The following is a 16814-nucleotide window of genomic DNA, read 5'->3' as shown; positions in this document are numbered from 1 at the left end:
TTTTGACGTAGAAATCCACGATTTGCCTTTGTTCGTCGGTGAGGTCGATCTTGCGCGGTCTCTTTATCTGGTTCTTGGCCTTATAACCTGGAGTCACACTGCTGTCTTCTTTGTGTTGCTTGTACAACTGATGGGCGCGCGAATTACTGATGTTGGTCAATTCGGCTGCTTTTCGCACGGACAGCTTCTTATACTCCACCAAACCGATCATCTTTGCCACCTGATGAGGAGTATACTGATCACGTCCACACGTGTCAGCGGTGCAATAGTTCGAACGTTAATCTACTCGTCGCTATTATCGCTGCGTGAGATGTCGTCAACAGCCATGGTGTTTTGGCCATTGCCATTGGTGCGGTCAATATCAATAGCAATATTTTGTGCATCGTCACCAGAGGTCGAGGTGGTAGCACTGGTTTCGCGCAGATAGGTGTTTTTGCTGACTTCGTAGTAGTAGTAGAAAGTGGTAGAGATCATGTTTAATGGAATGGGATGCTGTTGATAGATTGTCTTAGTATATCAATAAAATCTACTGCGTTTATATATGTTTTGGAAACGTGTTTGCGTATACATCATGAATATTGTGCTCATATAGCGCATCTATCATTGAGATTTACATATTGATAGAGTGTCCGTGCTCTACTGTACAGCTTGATACCACGGTTTTACGTCACAAAGTCTACGATTATAGTAAGCACATTATTCCATGCAAAAAAGAATTAAACAAGTTTTGGCATCACAGATATTAAGTGCAGATTTATTAAAAACTAAAATTACGCGGATTGGATAAATGTAAATTTTGAAATCGAACAGAAATAGCTGCATCGCTGTCATGCTCTGGGAAATTTTGTTGTTGTTGGTGCCGATATTGCTGCTCAAGCTCCAAAAGGAACCTGTGCCGTCTGTGCCATGTCCAATGCACCGTGGCTGTGGACACTTTAATGTATTCGGCTATGCTTTTCATTGTGTGCCCAGCCTGATACAAATGTATCATCGTTCCCCTTTCTTCCAAAGAGATTACCCTGCGACGGCGGTGTGGAGTACCCAGGGGCGCTTGTTGCCTTTCTGGTAGGCGGCCTGTGTAGTCGAACCTTCGGCGGGCATCCCAATCATCGAGAACACCCGGGTTGTCCCGCATATACTCCTCACGGAGCTCTAGGTATCCTTATTAATAAATGCAGTTAATATCACCTAGCTAATTAGAGTAATAACAAAAGTATATGTAGCGCTATAATCATACTCTGCATAGTTGGGTCGTTCAATATGCGTTCCATGATACGTTTACTGGTTACTTGACGGTAGGTAATGACGAAGATTATGTTGATGATATATAGCGACAAAGAAATAAGCGTATGGATAATGTAAAACATTTAACGGGCTTGAATGATCAAATTTGCCGGATTTTTATATCGAAATTGCATAAAACACGGCAAGATTTCTTAATGCGAGGTTCCTTAATATATTGCGAGCTGACGATGCGACATCAGAAACAGCGCTAACGGACACTCTGTACTACTAATGAGAAGCTTACAAGGGCATTGTCTGTACGACGATACGTGTGGTTGCGCCTCATACTGTGCATAGGAGAGATCGATGATTTCGTCAAAATTTGGATAGCAGATAGTATAACAAAAAAAATATAATAGGTATGTAGTTATGTAAAAATGTTATCTGAAATCATATTAGACTGTATGCAGTAAATACTCGTCGCATGGTCGATCCATCTGTTATGATCGATAAAGAAGTTTTCTGGTTATGTACGTTCTCCTTGAATGGTGGCTACTGTATTGGCATCAGTCGAATATGAAGTTGGTTTTGTTATCCATGATACAGCAGCGAATGTATTGGAGCACTATCTAATTTAATATTATTGAGCTTAAAATAGCTATTAGGTCGGAAAGATACATGCAACCATGGTCTTCTGTTATTATAACATGCTGTCAAAACGAATTACAGCAGCAAAGCTCCATGTGGTACTCTGTTGTGTGCTACGAAACAAATCAGGGAACTAGATCGTATAGAAAACTCAATGCAGCCCAAAAAACATTGAGCTAAGGGGCTAAATAGAGTAAGAATAGCTATAGAATGAGCGAGCATAACGTTGAATGAATGCAAAAAACACGACGAATGAATAGATATAACGAATAACCATAATAATAGAAGCATACATGATCGATGGAACAAGCATCATAATAGTAGTAAAGCGAACGTAGTAAGCAAATCAAACAAATAAAACGAACGTGGCAAGCAAATCTAACAAATGAAACGAACGTGGCAAGCGAATCTAACAAATGAAACGAACGTAGTAAGCAAATCAAACAAATAAAACGAACGTGGCAAGCGAATCTAACAAATGAAACGAACATGGCAAGCAAATCTAACGAATGAAACGAACGTGGAGAGCAAATTTTAACAAATGAAACGAACGTGGCAAGCAAATCTAACAAATGAAACGAACGTGGCAAGCAAATCTAACAAATGAAACGAACGTGGCAAGCAAATCTAACGAATAAAACGAACGTGGCAAGCAAATCTAACAAATGAAATGAACGTGGCAAGCAAATCTAACGAATGAAACGAACGTGGCAAGCAAATCTAACAAATGAAAACGGCAACAAATGAAACGAACGTGGCAAGCAAATCTAACAAATGAAACGAACGTGGCAAGCAAATCTAACAAATGAAACGAACATGGCAAGCAAATCTAACGAATGATATGAATGTGGCGAGCGAATCTAACGAATGATATGAATGTGGCGAGCGAATCTAACGAATTTAATGATCATGGCAAGCAAGCATTACAAAATGTAACATACACAGGGGGCAAACATACCTAATGAAACGCAATAGTAAAAGGAGAGAATGAAGCTAACAAATGCAATAAAGTGTTTAGCAAATAATTAAAAAGCGAAATGAACAGAACGAATGCATGATCCAATATATTAAACGAGTGAGCACATATATCAAAACGAATGCAACAGATAGTCTGTACAGATAGTCTATTTTAGGAAAAGAATGAACTTAACTAACAGATGTATGAACCATTCGTACAGAGCGAATAAATTAATAAAACGAAATCATTGATCCGACAAACATAATGCATAAATGGTGCGCCATGCAAAGATTATAACACGCGATTATATGTATACTAGCAGAAAATCTATTATGCAAACGATTCAAATCTCCTTTACAGGAGCAGGACTATCGTTTTGCACGGAGAAATTAACCTAAAAGGGAAACAAAAAAAATGAACAGAACAGAGAGAGAAGAGTAATCTTTTTGAATAGATACACATATCGAAATAAATCGCCATATTGGACGTACTGGCATATAAAATTATAGTTCAAATGCATTCTAAGCAAACTACATAATACCCTACAGTTGCACAGAGCGAACTGGCACAGAAAGAATACATACAAAAAAGGAGAAGTGAACAGTCCACTAGTGACTGACATTTGCCAAAAGAAAGGTATACTGATGACAAGAGAGTAATAAATAGAATCTGCTCAACGAGCATATCGATCGTACGTAAATGGTTTTCGAGATGCAATAGCACGCGTGTATCAAATCATGAAAATCTTAAGGTAACAAAAACAGTATGGCATAGACAGTGTATGTAGCAAATCTATCACCCCCTTTTTCATACCATCTGAGCACCCCCTTTGATTGATGATCTGTTTATATTTTATGACTTCCATCTTAATCTTATTAATTATGATGTACATATCTCTATTATCCATAGTTGTAAAAGTCTTCCAGAAATTTTTAGACTCATATTTAACGACCATGTCTGTGCGCATGTAGCACTTGCAGCACAACGCTGCTTGTGCCACCCATGTATATAATTGTGATCAATACCCATATACTATTTATGATTTTCCCTCTATCAAATACGCTGTTGTATTTTTAGATTGAGTGTGTATGTGCTCTAATTGCACTGTAACAAAATATATTCATCCAATCATTCTCATTGTTACTAGTGGCAACAAATTAAGATAGTGATCATGAAATGATACGAACGTGATTCTATTACTGCAGATGAACTACTACATAGAAGTTCAATTTTGCTGCAAGTGACTGGTAGGTGCATACCATATCCACACTACTGGCTTATTTACATGGCCAATGCTATGTTCTTGGCCAAAGTGCCTTGCACTTTTTATAGTTGATATATATAGTCTCTCTTTTTCTCATTTGAACATACACAACTCTTCACTTCTATCTATTTTTCTAAACAACTCGTTATCGTTAGTATTAAGGATCACGACATGCAACAAGAACAACCTGCTACCGTCGCTACTGATTCACAGTCTACTATCACCATGTATCACTATCAACCAGATGGTGATTACTACGTGCGCGACGGCCCAGAAACTGAGGCAGATTCATGTGTTCGTACCGTGTACAGGATGACTGTTGTCCCTGAGGATGGTGACGCAGGCGAAGCTGGTAACATGGACATCGATGAAGCACCAACACTCGACGACGATATCATCATGACTTCAGAGCCAGTCAACTATACATGGACGCGTTATAAATATTCTGCACGCCAAGTCGGTCAACTCGTCAATCTCCATATCGACCGAGGTGATCCGGTTCGTACAGCTGCTGCAAAGGCTGGTATTGTACAAGCGTCGGCATACAACATCATAAAGGAAGCAGCAAACGACAGAAAGGTGCTCCCTGGATATCTACCAGCAACCGATGTTAAACGAGGAAACAACAAGAAGCTGAACGGCCTACATTCCGCTTTTATCAAAGCCAAGATTGACCAGTGTCCCACTATAGCTGTGAAGGACGTGCATGAAAAACTATACAGTACTTTTAAAGGTTTGTTAGCAAAATATCAACAGAATGTATAAGTAAACTTGTTGCATAGTCTACATCGCTAAAATTATATTGAAGATCTTACTATTAGTGAAAGTGCTGTATATCGGCATATTACAGAAAAACTCAAATACTCCTTGAAGCGCACTAAAAGAATACCTGCCGACCGTAATTCCACCAGGGGCCTTGACGAGCGAGCTGCCTTTGTTGCTGACCTAAAAACCCAGGGAATCGCTTATAGTACAAATTGTGTCTTCATTGACGAGTGTGGGTTCTCGAAGGCATACGCACGTCCTTCAGCTTGGTCAAAGATAGGCACTCCAGCAGCTGTTACTGTCCCAGCACTGCGATCCATCAACGTCAGTATTATTGGCGCTATGTCGAGCAAAGGCGTTATATTGCTTTCAAGGCATGCACCACCAGAAGAATACAAGCAAACGACACCAGAGTCATCTCGTAAACGGAAAAGAACGGCCCATGGTACAACACGCGATCATTTTTTGGATTTCATTAACGATTTGGTGGACATTCTGGAGGAGTTGGGCTTTCGAAACATGTGCCTAGTTATGGACAACGCAAGGATCCACAAGTGGGACAAGATCGAAGAAGCAATCGAAAGAGGCGGCCATCGCATAATTTTTGTCCCTGCATATTCACCATTTTTAAATCCCATCGAAGAATGCTGGTCAAAGATCAAGGGCCATGTTACAAAAAAACCGCTGACAACTGAAGATGACCTTATTGGACGAATCGAAAAAGCAGCATTTACAGCGACCGAAACCGATTGCCAACACTGGGTCGATCACTCGCAATCCTACTTTCCTGCATGCCTAGCAAAGCAGCCTATTATATAGGTATAGCCCTGATTTTAGTTCTCTTCCTTTTACTACTTTTACTGTAATACCAATACATTTCACCCTCTAGATTATATAAAACACGTTTTGGAACAGTATAATTATGTCGTTAGAAACGATAGTGTAGCTGGACGTGGACGTTGGTTACAGTAAATCACGTTCGTATTATCACTCTTCTGCTGTAGCAAAGTTGATTCTACATATAAATCAGAGATCCTGACTCTCAGACTTCCTATCTTCCTTCCACATAATAAATTCACCGCTCAAAGGTGCTACATACAGCACGCCTGCTTCGGGAAGCTTCGTACTAAAAGTGATTTTAGCTTGCTACAATGTTCGAGTAGGCCATACCAGGGAAAAATGATCTGTCCACCTATTAGAACATTTTGTACAGTGTGCAGTTGTTACAGAGCAATCACTCTCACCAGCTAATGAATAAATTCTATGATGAAATGCATCAGGTCATATACATCGCTTGTGCACTTGCTAGAATTTTCAGTCTTCACGCTTGAACTATGGCAGTACAGCTGGTATGGCCAGCAATGCGAGTTTACCTGTTGGACGAAAAAAAAAGAATGAGATGAAGGAAGGAATTGATCCACTGTAGATTCAGAAAGCCTTGTCACAAAATAGATTTTGAAGCTCTAAAAATTGGTCTGCGTACTAGTGGAACATGTCACGCTGTTCATTGAATGTCTTGTTGTTATGGATGAAAAAGCTCGATTGGTGTCGGGGAAGCAAGCGCGGTGCGCTGTTGAATGCCCTCCGTCGCCCACGGGGAAAAGGAAGTTAGCCGTGAGGCAAGACCTCTGTTTAATGAAATTTTGTTGTGATGAATATAAGATTGATTCATACTATGAAAATAAGCCTGATGCGTTCTTAGACAGCGTCCATCGCCCATGAAAAAAAAGGAAGTGAGCCATTAGACGCCCTTAATTTCTCACCAGGGAGAGTCTGTTTATCACGAATCATTTCTATTCTCCAACCAATCAAATACAGTATTTCGCACCGGTGTTCATCTCTATATTACACCCCCTAGAAATTTTATAGTTTCAAACGCAAAACGCTGTATACACGGTGATAAATTAGAACGTCATTTCTGGTGCGTACGACAGGACATACCTTTGCGATACAAACAGAATACAAAACCGTTGCTGGGATTAGGGGATACTTTTCGACTTGAGACCGTTCGAAAAAGCAAAATAATGAGTTCTTTGATATTATCACAATCATCATTGCAGAAGTGTCGGTATATTACTTTTGCATACTAAAACCAAAAACAATTACAGTAGACCGACAAGATCTTAACTGAGCAGCGAACGCAAAGAGTTGCGGTATGTACAAGGAAGTCACCAAGGTTCGTTTCAATATTTCCATCTTTTTATTTCTTCTTGTTTGAGACAACCGATAGTTACTGCTCTAGAACTATTATTTGTACCACGATTTCACAGGAACAGTCCTTTTAAATACATTATATATCCCCACGACCTATTCTTTCCATATCCACGCAAATAATATATTATCATCATAACACTCTAGTTCGTCGTATTTTAATACATCCTGAGGGTATCAGGTAGGAAATAATCCGTCGAAAAGTATATCTTGCTACTTTAGAAGTAATCGTATAGTTGTAACGATTATATATGAACATACGTTATGTGTAACTAGAAATTGCTTAGGTACAGTATGCGCTGATAACATACAGCATTTAATGTCAAGTAAACTTATCATATCCACGAAGCACCTCAGTCTTGCATTTACAGAAGCACTACCCGCTCTTTACTTGCCATCACGTTCATCTCGCTTTATTGTCAATGCTCCCAACATTTATGTAGTGTCAACTTTTGTCGTTTACCATGTCGGCCACTTGCCAATCTTCATTACCCCGAAAAGACACCCTTTTACAAACTCACCCGTGTTTGACAAAACTATGTCCTTCTCTGGAGCAAATGGAGAGGCTCGCAGATGATAAGTGTGTGTTGCCATCGGGCGTAATCGTTGAGGATAAGACGGTGGAGTATGATAGTGCTTACTCATCTTCCAGGTGTCAGCCGTTGAAGATGACGAAGAAGTACTATCGTATTAGCTTGTTCGAAAATGAAATACGGTTTTGTTGTTGCTGTGGCTCCCAAGCATAGCTCTTATCATTGAAAGCAATACATTATCATAATGCTTCTTTTTCCTGGTTTATACATTCGGATTGTGTAGAAATTTCACAATGAAATAATGGCTCACCTGACACTATTTTCGCCTTTTGTCATCCCCGCAGGGATCTATGATATAACCTAGTCACGTTAGTCTATCATGCTAAAAGTCGAGCGCATTGGTCAAAGCAGGATCGTCTGAAAACGATATACTGACCCTATTATGGCTCAGCTATCCGATACTTGTGCGTCGATGCAGATATCGCTGTTCATAGGTATACTCTTTTCTTATCTTATTTCAGATCGCTACTCGTGATATAGTATTTGCTGATGCTGGCGTGTATATAAATCGCATTGAAAACAGGAAGCTTCGGCAACTAGTGATAGCAGATATTCAGACAGGACTCTGAAAGAATTGAAGCTACATTACACGCGTGTCAACCTTCGAAACGTGTACGGTGGCGCCGAAATTACTTGTGGCGAGGCCGGCCGTAATAATGGTACAACCGTGACATGAGAATGTTAGCTTGTTAAAGAATATACACTGACAAAAACTAAGATCTGACGATGTTCGGCTTTAACATGACGGGTAAGTTATAGCTATCTTTTGCTTTTAGAAGATAATATTGTACTGGCACCTCAGAGAAAAAACTTCAGGATTATCGATCAGTATTGTCAACGGATTACTTGGGTGGCAGTGTCTACCGGCTTACGGGTCTGCCACGATACCTTTCTTAATACCGTCACAGAAGTATCTACAGAGAAGGTCCATACTCCTAATACTCCATTTCTTATTACTTATGGTGCTGTGCGTTAATAGGCAATCAAATCTAGCAGACCTCCGCCACCAGATCTCCCTAACAAGTACCATTTGCATTTTCTGCTCCACGATCCGTTGAAAATTCAATGCCTCGGGAAAACTTTCAAAGGCTTTTGAAGGCTCCAAAAGTATCGGTTTACAAATTCAAATTTCCGACGGTATCATCAACTTCGACCATGCCGGCTTCTGCTTCAGGCATGTCGCGAACGTCTTCGTCAACCTGCTCAGGCACGGCCAAAATACAGCGTACAAAGTGACTTTTTTCATATCCACCACGCAATATCATTACTTTTTCGAGTTTGTTCTCCTTCTCTTGCATACGCACTATCACATATTGTACTATATTCGCATTTTCATACTTTCTTTTCCTGCCATGTTTGTCATCTGTATATCTCTCTATAGCACCGTCTTGATACAACATTAATCATAATTACACACATTCTTGGTATTACAATTGAATTGCAAGTCGCTTGTTCATTTTTTCACTTGGTTGTGTTTCATGAGACAGTGATGGGGAGATGTGAAAGAGAGAACAGCAGCGGCAGCGAGGGTACGACCGTACAGTGAATCTTCGACGCTTGGGGCCAATCTAGCGTCCCAGCTATCTAATTGAGCATAATAGATTGCATCGAAACAAGCTTGGCTGTTGGAATTAGCGATACAGCAAGCTATAGCTTTCAGCAACCCACATTCAACTTCGTTATCCCACCGGTTTGTTCTTACCACGGGAAATCGAAGCGTTGAATGGTCTTTTAAAAACTTTCAAGAACTTTCAAGATCTTTGAGCCATTTCTTGCCAAAGTAAACCGGGAGACAATTTCTTTGTTAGTCATTCAGCCGCACAAGGTGCCAATGCGTGCTATGTTGTTCTTCAACTTGAGACACTTATTGCTTCTTGTTTCAAAAAAGACGCAGAAAGCTAATGGCAGCTCCAATATCGTACTCAGCCACACCATTTAGTTCAGCGTGCCGGCATTTTGGGAGCATGCTTAACTCATAGTGGGAAACAAAACATGTGTTCCTTGCATAGCAACTTGACTCTAGCACAGTAAATCATCCAGAAAGACCGATGTATAATCATACTAGTCGTTGAGCAGCATGAATAGCAGCAGACGGCGAAACAAGGTGTAAAAGCTACTGCTGCATCTTTATTTGATTTGTATGCGTGTTAAAAAAAGAAACAAAGAGAGGCTGGTGCGATGGCAGAAGTGATAGCAGTAGTGGCACTATGTTTGTTTGTCTCGTGCAGGAAGCGCAAATTGTGACAGAAATGACATGAAGACCAAGTAATCAAGCAACACAGAAATGCGCTTTTGAACTTCCGGTGTTGTACAAGCCAAGTCTTTGTGCCATGGTCAACCCGAAAAAAAAAGACTTGCAAGCAAGGTCAAGTAAACAGCAACAAGTAAAGCCTTTTCGTTCCCGCTATCTCTCTTGTTTTTTTTTCCTTCTTCATACGCTGGTATAACGGGCCCCACTTCCTTTTCCTTCTTCTTTACCTTTTGTGCTTGTGACCAAACAACAAGAACAGCGCTCCCTCACTTTCATTCTCATACAAACAACTCGCAACATACATCTGGGTGGGTTCATCATCATTCCACAAGTCTTTTAATTCCTCTCCCCACCTCCATCAAGAAAAGCTCATGCAAAAATGTCGACGACGCCTGAGATGCAAACCGTGATCCAGGTTCTTCAGCAGAACATTGAAAGTCTCAGCAACGACAATCTAGAGGTATTTCTGATTACTGCCTATTGTTACTGCGCTTCTCTCTCCTTGTGTGTATGTGTATTAAACGAGGCGTATTTTGGATGTATTGCAGCTTCGAGGAAAGCTCGACGAACAGCAAGAGCAGCAACGGGAATTGAGCAACGACAACAGCTACCTCCAAAAAGTACGTTTTAGACCCTGCGATAAATGCTCCAACAAGGAATACTTAAACATGTGCACTGTCTCTTTTAGAAATTATCCGCAATTCAACAAGAAAATCAGACGCTGAGCAACACTCAGGCTCGACTGGAAACACAGCTCTATGCACAGGAACAGGACAACACTGACTTACGCAAAGAAATCCAACAGCTGGCAAAGGCTAGAAAGGATGCCGAGAAAAAGCTAACTAACGAGGTCAGTGCCGCTAATTATGTTGTGCCACCCCGCTCGATTCCTTTTTGACCGGTTCCTCCCCGTCTTTCATTCTTTGTGTGAGCGTGTCCCACGCTGTGCTAACCCCTGAATTCTCATTAAACAGCTTGAGGATTTTGAAAACGACCGAACTCGGTGGCAACAGCGCGAAGCGGATCTGATCAATCAGGTCCGTTCATTAAACTCAACGCATGGTGAACCTCGTACCCCGCGCACCCCAAGACGTCGTAGCATCACTGCCACTACCATGAACGGAACCAGCATGAGCCCCTTCACAAACTATCCACTCGGTGATATCGGTAAATGATTTAGGGACCAGCTTTGTTCGATCATTAGCCGGCTGAAGCACAGGGAATTATGTATGCTTACACGTGCTCTGTACAGATGAATATGAAGGACGGGAGAATGGTGCAGCTGCTGAGGGTAATAATACCGTGCCTGCCCCGAGCGCTCCCGTCACGGCGCCTAAACTAGCCGCAATTGATGCATCATATGCACGAGAGGCCAAGATTGCTCAGCGCACGATCAAAGCGCAGGACAAGCTGATTGCAGACCTGAAAAGCGAGATTGAGCAGCAGAAATCGGTTATCCAAGAACAACGCAGCGAAGTACAGCAGCAATCGCTCCGTTTGGAGCACCTGGATCATGAGATTGCCAATGTCAAGCAAGTCAACCGCTCGCTGATGGAGGATAATGAAAGCTACCAAATCTTGCTACACGAAAAGACCATCAGTGGCGAGTTTATGATGAATCCAATCATGCAGGTATGTACTAATTCGTTTTACTGGTAACCAAAAAAATAGGGAGTAGAGGAGGGAAAGATATCTTGTTTTAAGTATACATTAAATATGCGGACCGTGCATATTACGATAGATTGAGAAAGATGGAAGCGCGTCGCCTACGAATGAGCACAAGGGACGAAGTCTGAAGCCGTCCACAAGCACCAGCAGCAACGGATTGAATCTGGCTGCCGAATTGAATCTTGCTTCGGTTGGCACTCCTGACTGGGAAGCGAGCCAGAAGGCAAATGAGACGGATCAAACTGTACTTAGTAAGTTATAAATCTTTTTCTGCTCTTGAAGTAGATGGGGTAATCACTATAGGAGAGATTGTTCGCAAGTACTTTATGGCAAGAAAAGCAGACTCACATATCTCTCAAATTATTACAGAGCTGACAGACGAGAACAAGGTGCTCCAGGATACAAATCGTGCTCTTCAGCTATATATGAACAAGATTCTCATGAAGATCATCAACAACAAGCAGTTGGAGGATGTGCTATCCATTGACCAACCCAAACCACAACCCACTATTGTAACGTCAACGCAGCAGCAGCAGCCAGCAGCAAAGAACAGCAGATTGGCTCAACGCGCTGGACAGAAGCAACAACAGCAACAACAGAAGCCGTCGTCGTCGTCGTCGTCGTCATTATCGTCATCGAACAACGCACCTGCGCCGAGCCGGACGCTGTCGAGCAGCTTATTAGGCAAATCCGCAACCAGTCGTCAACAACGTCGTCGCACGATTTCGTACTGGGGTAGCAATAAGCCCCAAATCCCAGCTGCAGCAACAGTCGAAAAAGCGAGTTCCGAGGCCGAGTTGACTGTTCCAGCCAATGCAGCAAATGACAAGAGCTCCCGTCGACACAGTTCGATCGCTGGTAAGGAACCCGAGCGACCCCAGGCAGCAGCTACTACCACAAGCAACAGCGGATGGGCTAAGGCATTGCGTCGTATGAGCGGTATTGGGTGGTCGAGCAAACCAGCTGGGGGTAGTGACAATGAAGCTACTATGACACCAGATGAGCAGGACAGTTTGAATACCAGCCACAGCAGTACATCGAGCAGTGGCAGCAGTACGGATAAAACATCGTCAGAATCGGCTCGAAAGCTTCCAATTGCCGAAGGATTGATTGCTGCACCCAGCATGAGCCGGTCAACCAGCACCAACACGTCGTCATCGTTACGCCGTAGCAACGAATTGGCCACTCTTCAGGAAGAGTAAAAAGAAGAAACTTCTTTTTATATTTTTATTTCTCTTTATCTGTACTTCTTCCCCGTTCTCTCTTTGAACCCATATTATATCAATCAGCGGTTCTCTATGTCTTATTTTATCCTCCTTCTTCTTTTTCACCTTCCCAGAACTTAAACTATTATTTATATATTTTCTTCTTCTTTTCTTCTCTCTGACAACCAACCTCCAAATCCCCATTATCTTATATGCCTGTGTTCATACCCTCTCCTTTTCTTTTTTCGAAACTACTACTACTACTGTAAACGATTCTTTTTCGTATTTCTCTTTTGTTATAAAACATTTACATCATTTCAGTTGTCGATTGGTTTTTTCCAAGAGTGATTGCTTCTCCGGCAGCATGCATGGCAGGCGGATGTTTGTTTTGATGTGTGCCATGTGTAAACGCGATCTTGCAAAAAGCAGGATTGAGGTATCCTGGATAAAATGCATCACGGATATGTTAGCAATTGTCTGTTGTAGCAATTTTACGGTGGATTAACCACTTCAATAGCCATGCTTCAAACAGTCCCTCTGGACTCTCAATATACATATCGTGCCTGCACTAACTGATTAAAATGTACTAGGTGCCATACTTTATATTTATGAAAAGTCATTTTGACTGTTTGAGGAACTGATGCATTGTTAAAGTTTACGTATGACAAGCAATGCAAGAAAGTCCCCCTTTGTGAATGATGAAAGATCGATTTCTCACGCTTTCTTCCATCAAAGTACTTTTTGACAGATTTCATAAATCTTTTTCCCTTTCTCTGTGAAGACATAATGGCGTCGTGCAGCAGTATATATGGGCTACAGTATTTAAAGAGCACAAAACATAGCAATCCTAGTATCGTAACTCTGACATACTACAAATTTCGTGAAGAGCGATATAGACTCATCAATCAGCAGGAGGACTGCTGTTCGATGATCGGGATATCTAGGCAGTAGACTGCATCTTGTTATTCGCTTCATCTCTACAGCGGTTCCCCGTTTAATTTCAACCTCAAAGGGGGTCTATAAGGTGTCGAAACTACTAAGGGTTGACACAAACGAGGGTTGTTCTATGCTTAAAGGGGGTATAGAAAAAAGTTGAAATAACTGAGGGTATATCTTATTGAGAGTGAAATTAAACCGGAACCACTGTATAAGACAATAGTTATCGCATCCAACTATTTATGAACATCCGTATTTCTTAGTGATGTACGGTCGCGCTGGTACAATAACGAATGTTTTGCTCCTCTTTCTCCTATCGATGAGGATTGCGATTATACTCTATATAAGAGAAGTAAGCGGCCACCACCTCACTGCTCTCTACTTTTCAAACATACACACACACACACTACTTTTACTATATATCAACATCCACCTGCCTCGCTTCGCTCGGCTGAATGAGCCCCTCCGCTACGCTCCGTGTCATTCAACGGAAACGCGTCGCAAGGGGGTTCCCCCCTTGACCTCCAAACCCCACTGTCGAGCGAGGTTGGATCAATACCTTGGTATTAGATACTTATTGTCTGTTTTCAAAAACAAAAGCAAAATTATTGTGCAGTGAGAAGTATTCTATCATAGGAAGTCGTCAAAGTTGGATACTTACTATCTCCAGTTCAAATGCAAAGCGAATAGAAGTGTGGAAAAAGATGGTGTAGTAATATTGATAAAAAGAGAATAGGTGGTGGTAACAAATGAAAAATAGGCGATATAAAAAAAGAGAATAGGCGACAAAAAGAATTAGAGAAGAACTTCATGGAAAACAACATTTCGGGTGTTTTGGCCTTGCTGACCCGCGATACTTGAGTTCTCGGGATCTAACATGATTCTGATGGATGAAGGGGTGCGGACGCGTGACATGGCTACATAAAGTAGACCATGCGTGAACGGAGGTTCAGGCAAGTAGAGGCCGACAGTTTTAAGGTTTGATCCTGTGCCTTATTGAGGGTCATAGTGAATGCCAGGCGAACAGCGAATTGGGTGCGTTTGAAGAGAATGGGAGAGCATGTTAGTGAATGTGTGAGTGTTATGCGAGGGATTAAGACAATGTTGCCGGCATGAGGTCCAGTGGCTATTTCAGCTTCAAATACATATTTTGAAAAGAGCGTACAATCAGCCGTGTCCCGTTGCAGAGACCACTTTGGGTGTGCAAGTTTCTCAAAAGCATAATTGGGCAACCGACTTTGAGTTTTAGCAAGTGTGGTGGGAGGTCGGATGGATTCATGGAATTGAGCAGCTCTGGTGGGTATGTGATTTGATTCTCTGGATCATCCACAGTATCTGCGCTCGGGAATACGTGGATGGTGCCTGGGAAATGGTCGAGTATCAGATCGTTGATCGCTGAAACGTCGACATTTTTTGGAGTTAGAATGGAGCGACTGATGAGGTAATCGCGATCCACGTGTGGTGCGTCAAGGCTGCCGTAAATGGCTTCGATGAGCGATTTACCCACTGCTGTACGATCTGCGAGCGCGACGCATTTGGTATCACTGGAAGGACCTATTACCATATACTTTACTGTGAGTACTACCGCTTAATGGTAAAAAACATGCAAAGTAGAAGAGAGGATACAATGTTGTTTACCTGGCAAAAGTCAACACCAAGGACCATAATTTTTCCACCAAATGGAACATCGGCAAGCGCGGGATCGTCATGTCTCATGAGATTTGGATACGCTTGTACGTATACGTTGATACTTGTATTGATACTTGTGTCCAGCGTGTTTAAAGCGATGACACTTCTCATATGATGAAGGACGTGAAGTGAGCTTCATCTCGTGTTAATGAAGGTTATCCCCTTGAGTCTTTCCTCGATGCGATACACGTCTACTCACATAGTCATACATTCATGTAGAACAAATTTTCTGATCTGGAGGAGCCACACATTTCGGCGCGTCATAAACGTGAGAGAGCAATCTGATTGGATAGATTGAACTGGCTCAAATGCCGTGTTCATTACTACTATATAACCGTGCGGCCGCAGCAATCATGGGGCTCTTCTTCCTCCTCGTCAACTTTTCTAAACCAAAGCTATTCAATGTGAGTGTCATTGGAATGGATTAGAGGATCGAAGAGTGTATGCTTGTGTTGGTGAGTGAGAAGAGCGTATGCAACCGGTTGTGAGTATCTCAAGATCCGTTTATCTCACTTTCTTTCTTTTTTGACACAGACCTTCTTCTCGTCTTAACCTGGTCCTTCTCTCCCTCACGTTGGCTCTCAAAGCCGCAGATGCAAGAGTAAGTACAATATGGAAAGTGTGAAGTGTACTTTGAGGTTTTGCTTGTGGATGTGATATACGAAAGAAGATCTGAATTTCGACGTGTCTAAAGAAGTGTGTGTACAGCATACAGTCGCTAATGTTATCCTCCTTTCTTCTCTGCTACTACTATAGGATTCTGACTTTTTGAAATGGTTGGTTCGGTTTGTTGTTTGCACCCCACCCTTAAACATAAGCAACAAATGTAAGTACGGTAGGGAATGAAATGTGAGGATGAGCTGGAGAGAAGTCGAGTGTCTGTTGGAGGTGCTGATGCCATGACGTGTCAGGAATAGTTGCATATTTAGAACAGCCTGCTCACGATCTTTCTTCTTTTCATACTACTTCAGGTTTCGCTTTATGCTGGTTGGGTTAATTGTGTCCTGCGGACAAATAACAGATAGTAAGTATAAGCAAAAGGGGACTTGAACATTGATATGATAGGTGAGTAGGATGGCATGGGTGTTGGGGATGACGCGTCAAAGGTGTGCAGTGTGTACAGCAGCGTGACGGGAAAGGGCTCCTGACCATGACGTATGCAATATGGCAGTCTCTCAAAAAAGTTTTCTTTCTCTCCTCCCCTTTCTTCTCTTATTCTTTTTTCAGAATTGGTCATCCCCTTCTTGCTTTTCCTCTCTCTAACTCAAGGCTCTCTTCCTCCAAGCCAAGGATGTCATAATAGTAAGTATCGCTGTGCTTGTGTTTGTCTTTGCGTGTTTGAAGAACCAGGAAGATGTCTGCCGTGACATGTCAAAAAGTGTATGCAGCTGCTCATAGATGT

General features: G+C 41.9%; 2 protein-coding genes across 2 annotated transcripts; one reads left to right on the top strand and one right to left on the bottom strand.

Annotated features, from left to right (window-relative positions):
• Nucleotides 1-282: 282 nt before the first annotated feature.
• Nucleotides 283-1271, bottom strand: BDB00DRAFT_879417 (uncharacterized protein; the record flags this gene model as incomplete). Its single annotated transcript, XM_053127865.1, has 4 exons — nucleotides 283-507; nucleotides 775-924; nucleotides 1019-1152; nucleotides 1238-1271. 4 exons carry the CDS (start codon nucleotides 1269-1271, stop codon nucleotides 283-285), a joined length of 543 nt encoding a protein of 180 aa, XP_052972952.1.
• Nucleotides 1272-9966: 8695 nt separating this feature from the next.
• Nucleotides 9967-13107, top strand: BDB00DRAFT_859209 (uncharacterized protein). Its single transcript, XM_053125906.1, has 7 exons — nucleotides 9967-10374; nucleotides 10463-10534; nucleotides 10603-10764; nucleotides 10889-11081; nucleotides 11167-11546; nucleotides 11656-11833; nucleotides 11952-13107. Exons 1-7 carry the CDS (start codon nucleotides 10294-10296, stop codon nucleotides 12782-12784), a joined length of 1899 nt encoding a protein of 632 aa, XP_052972951.1. The 5' UTR covers nucleotides 9967-10293; the 3' UTR covers nucleotides 12785-13107.
• Nucleotides 13108-16814: the final 3707 nt, after the last annotated feature.

This window comes from Zychaea mexicana, assembly GCF_025766255.1.
Source record: "Zychaea mexicana strain RSA 1403 chromosome Unknown BDB00scaffold_173, whole genome shotgun sequence".
NCBI lineage: Eukaryota > Fungi > Mucoromycota > Mucoromycetes > Mucorales > Lichtheimiaceae > Zychaea > Zychaea mexicana.
Note: the sequence above shows the minus strand (reverse complement) of the source record. Positions and strands in the feature narration are given on the sequence as shown.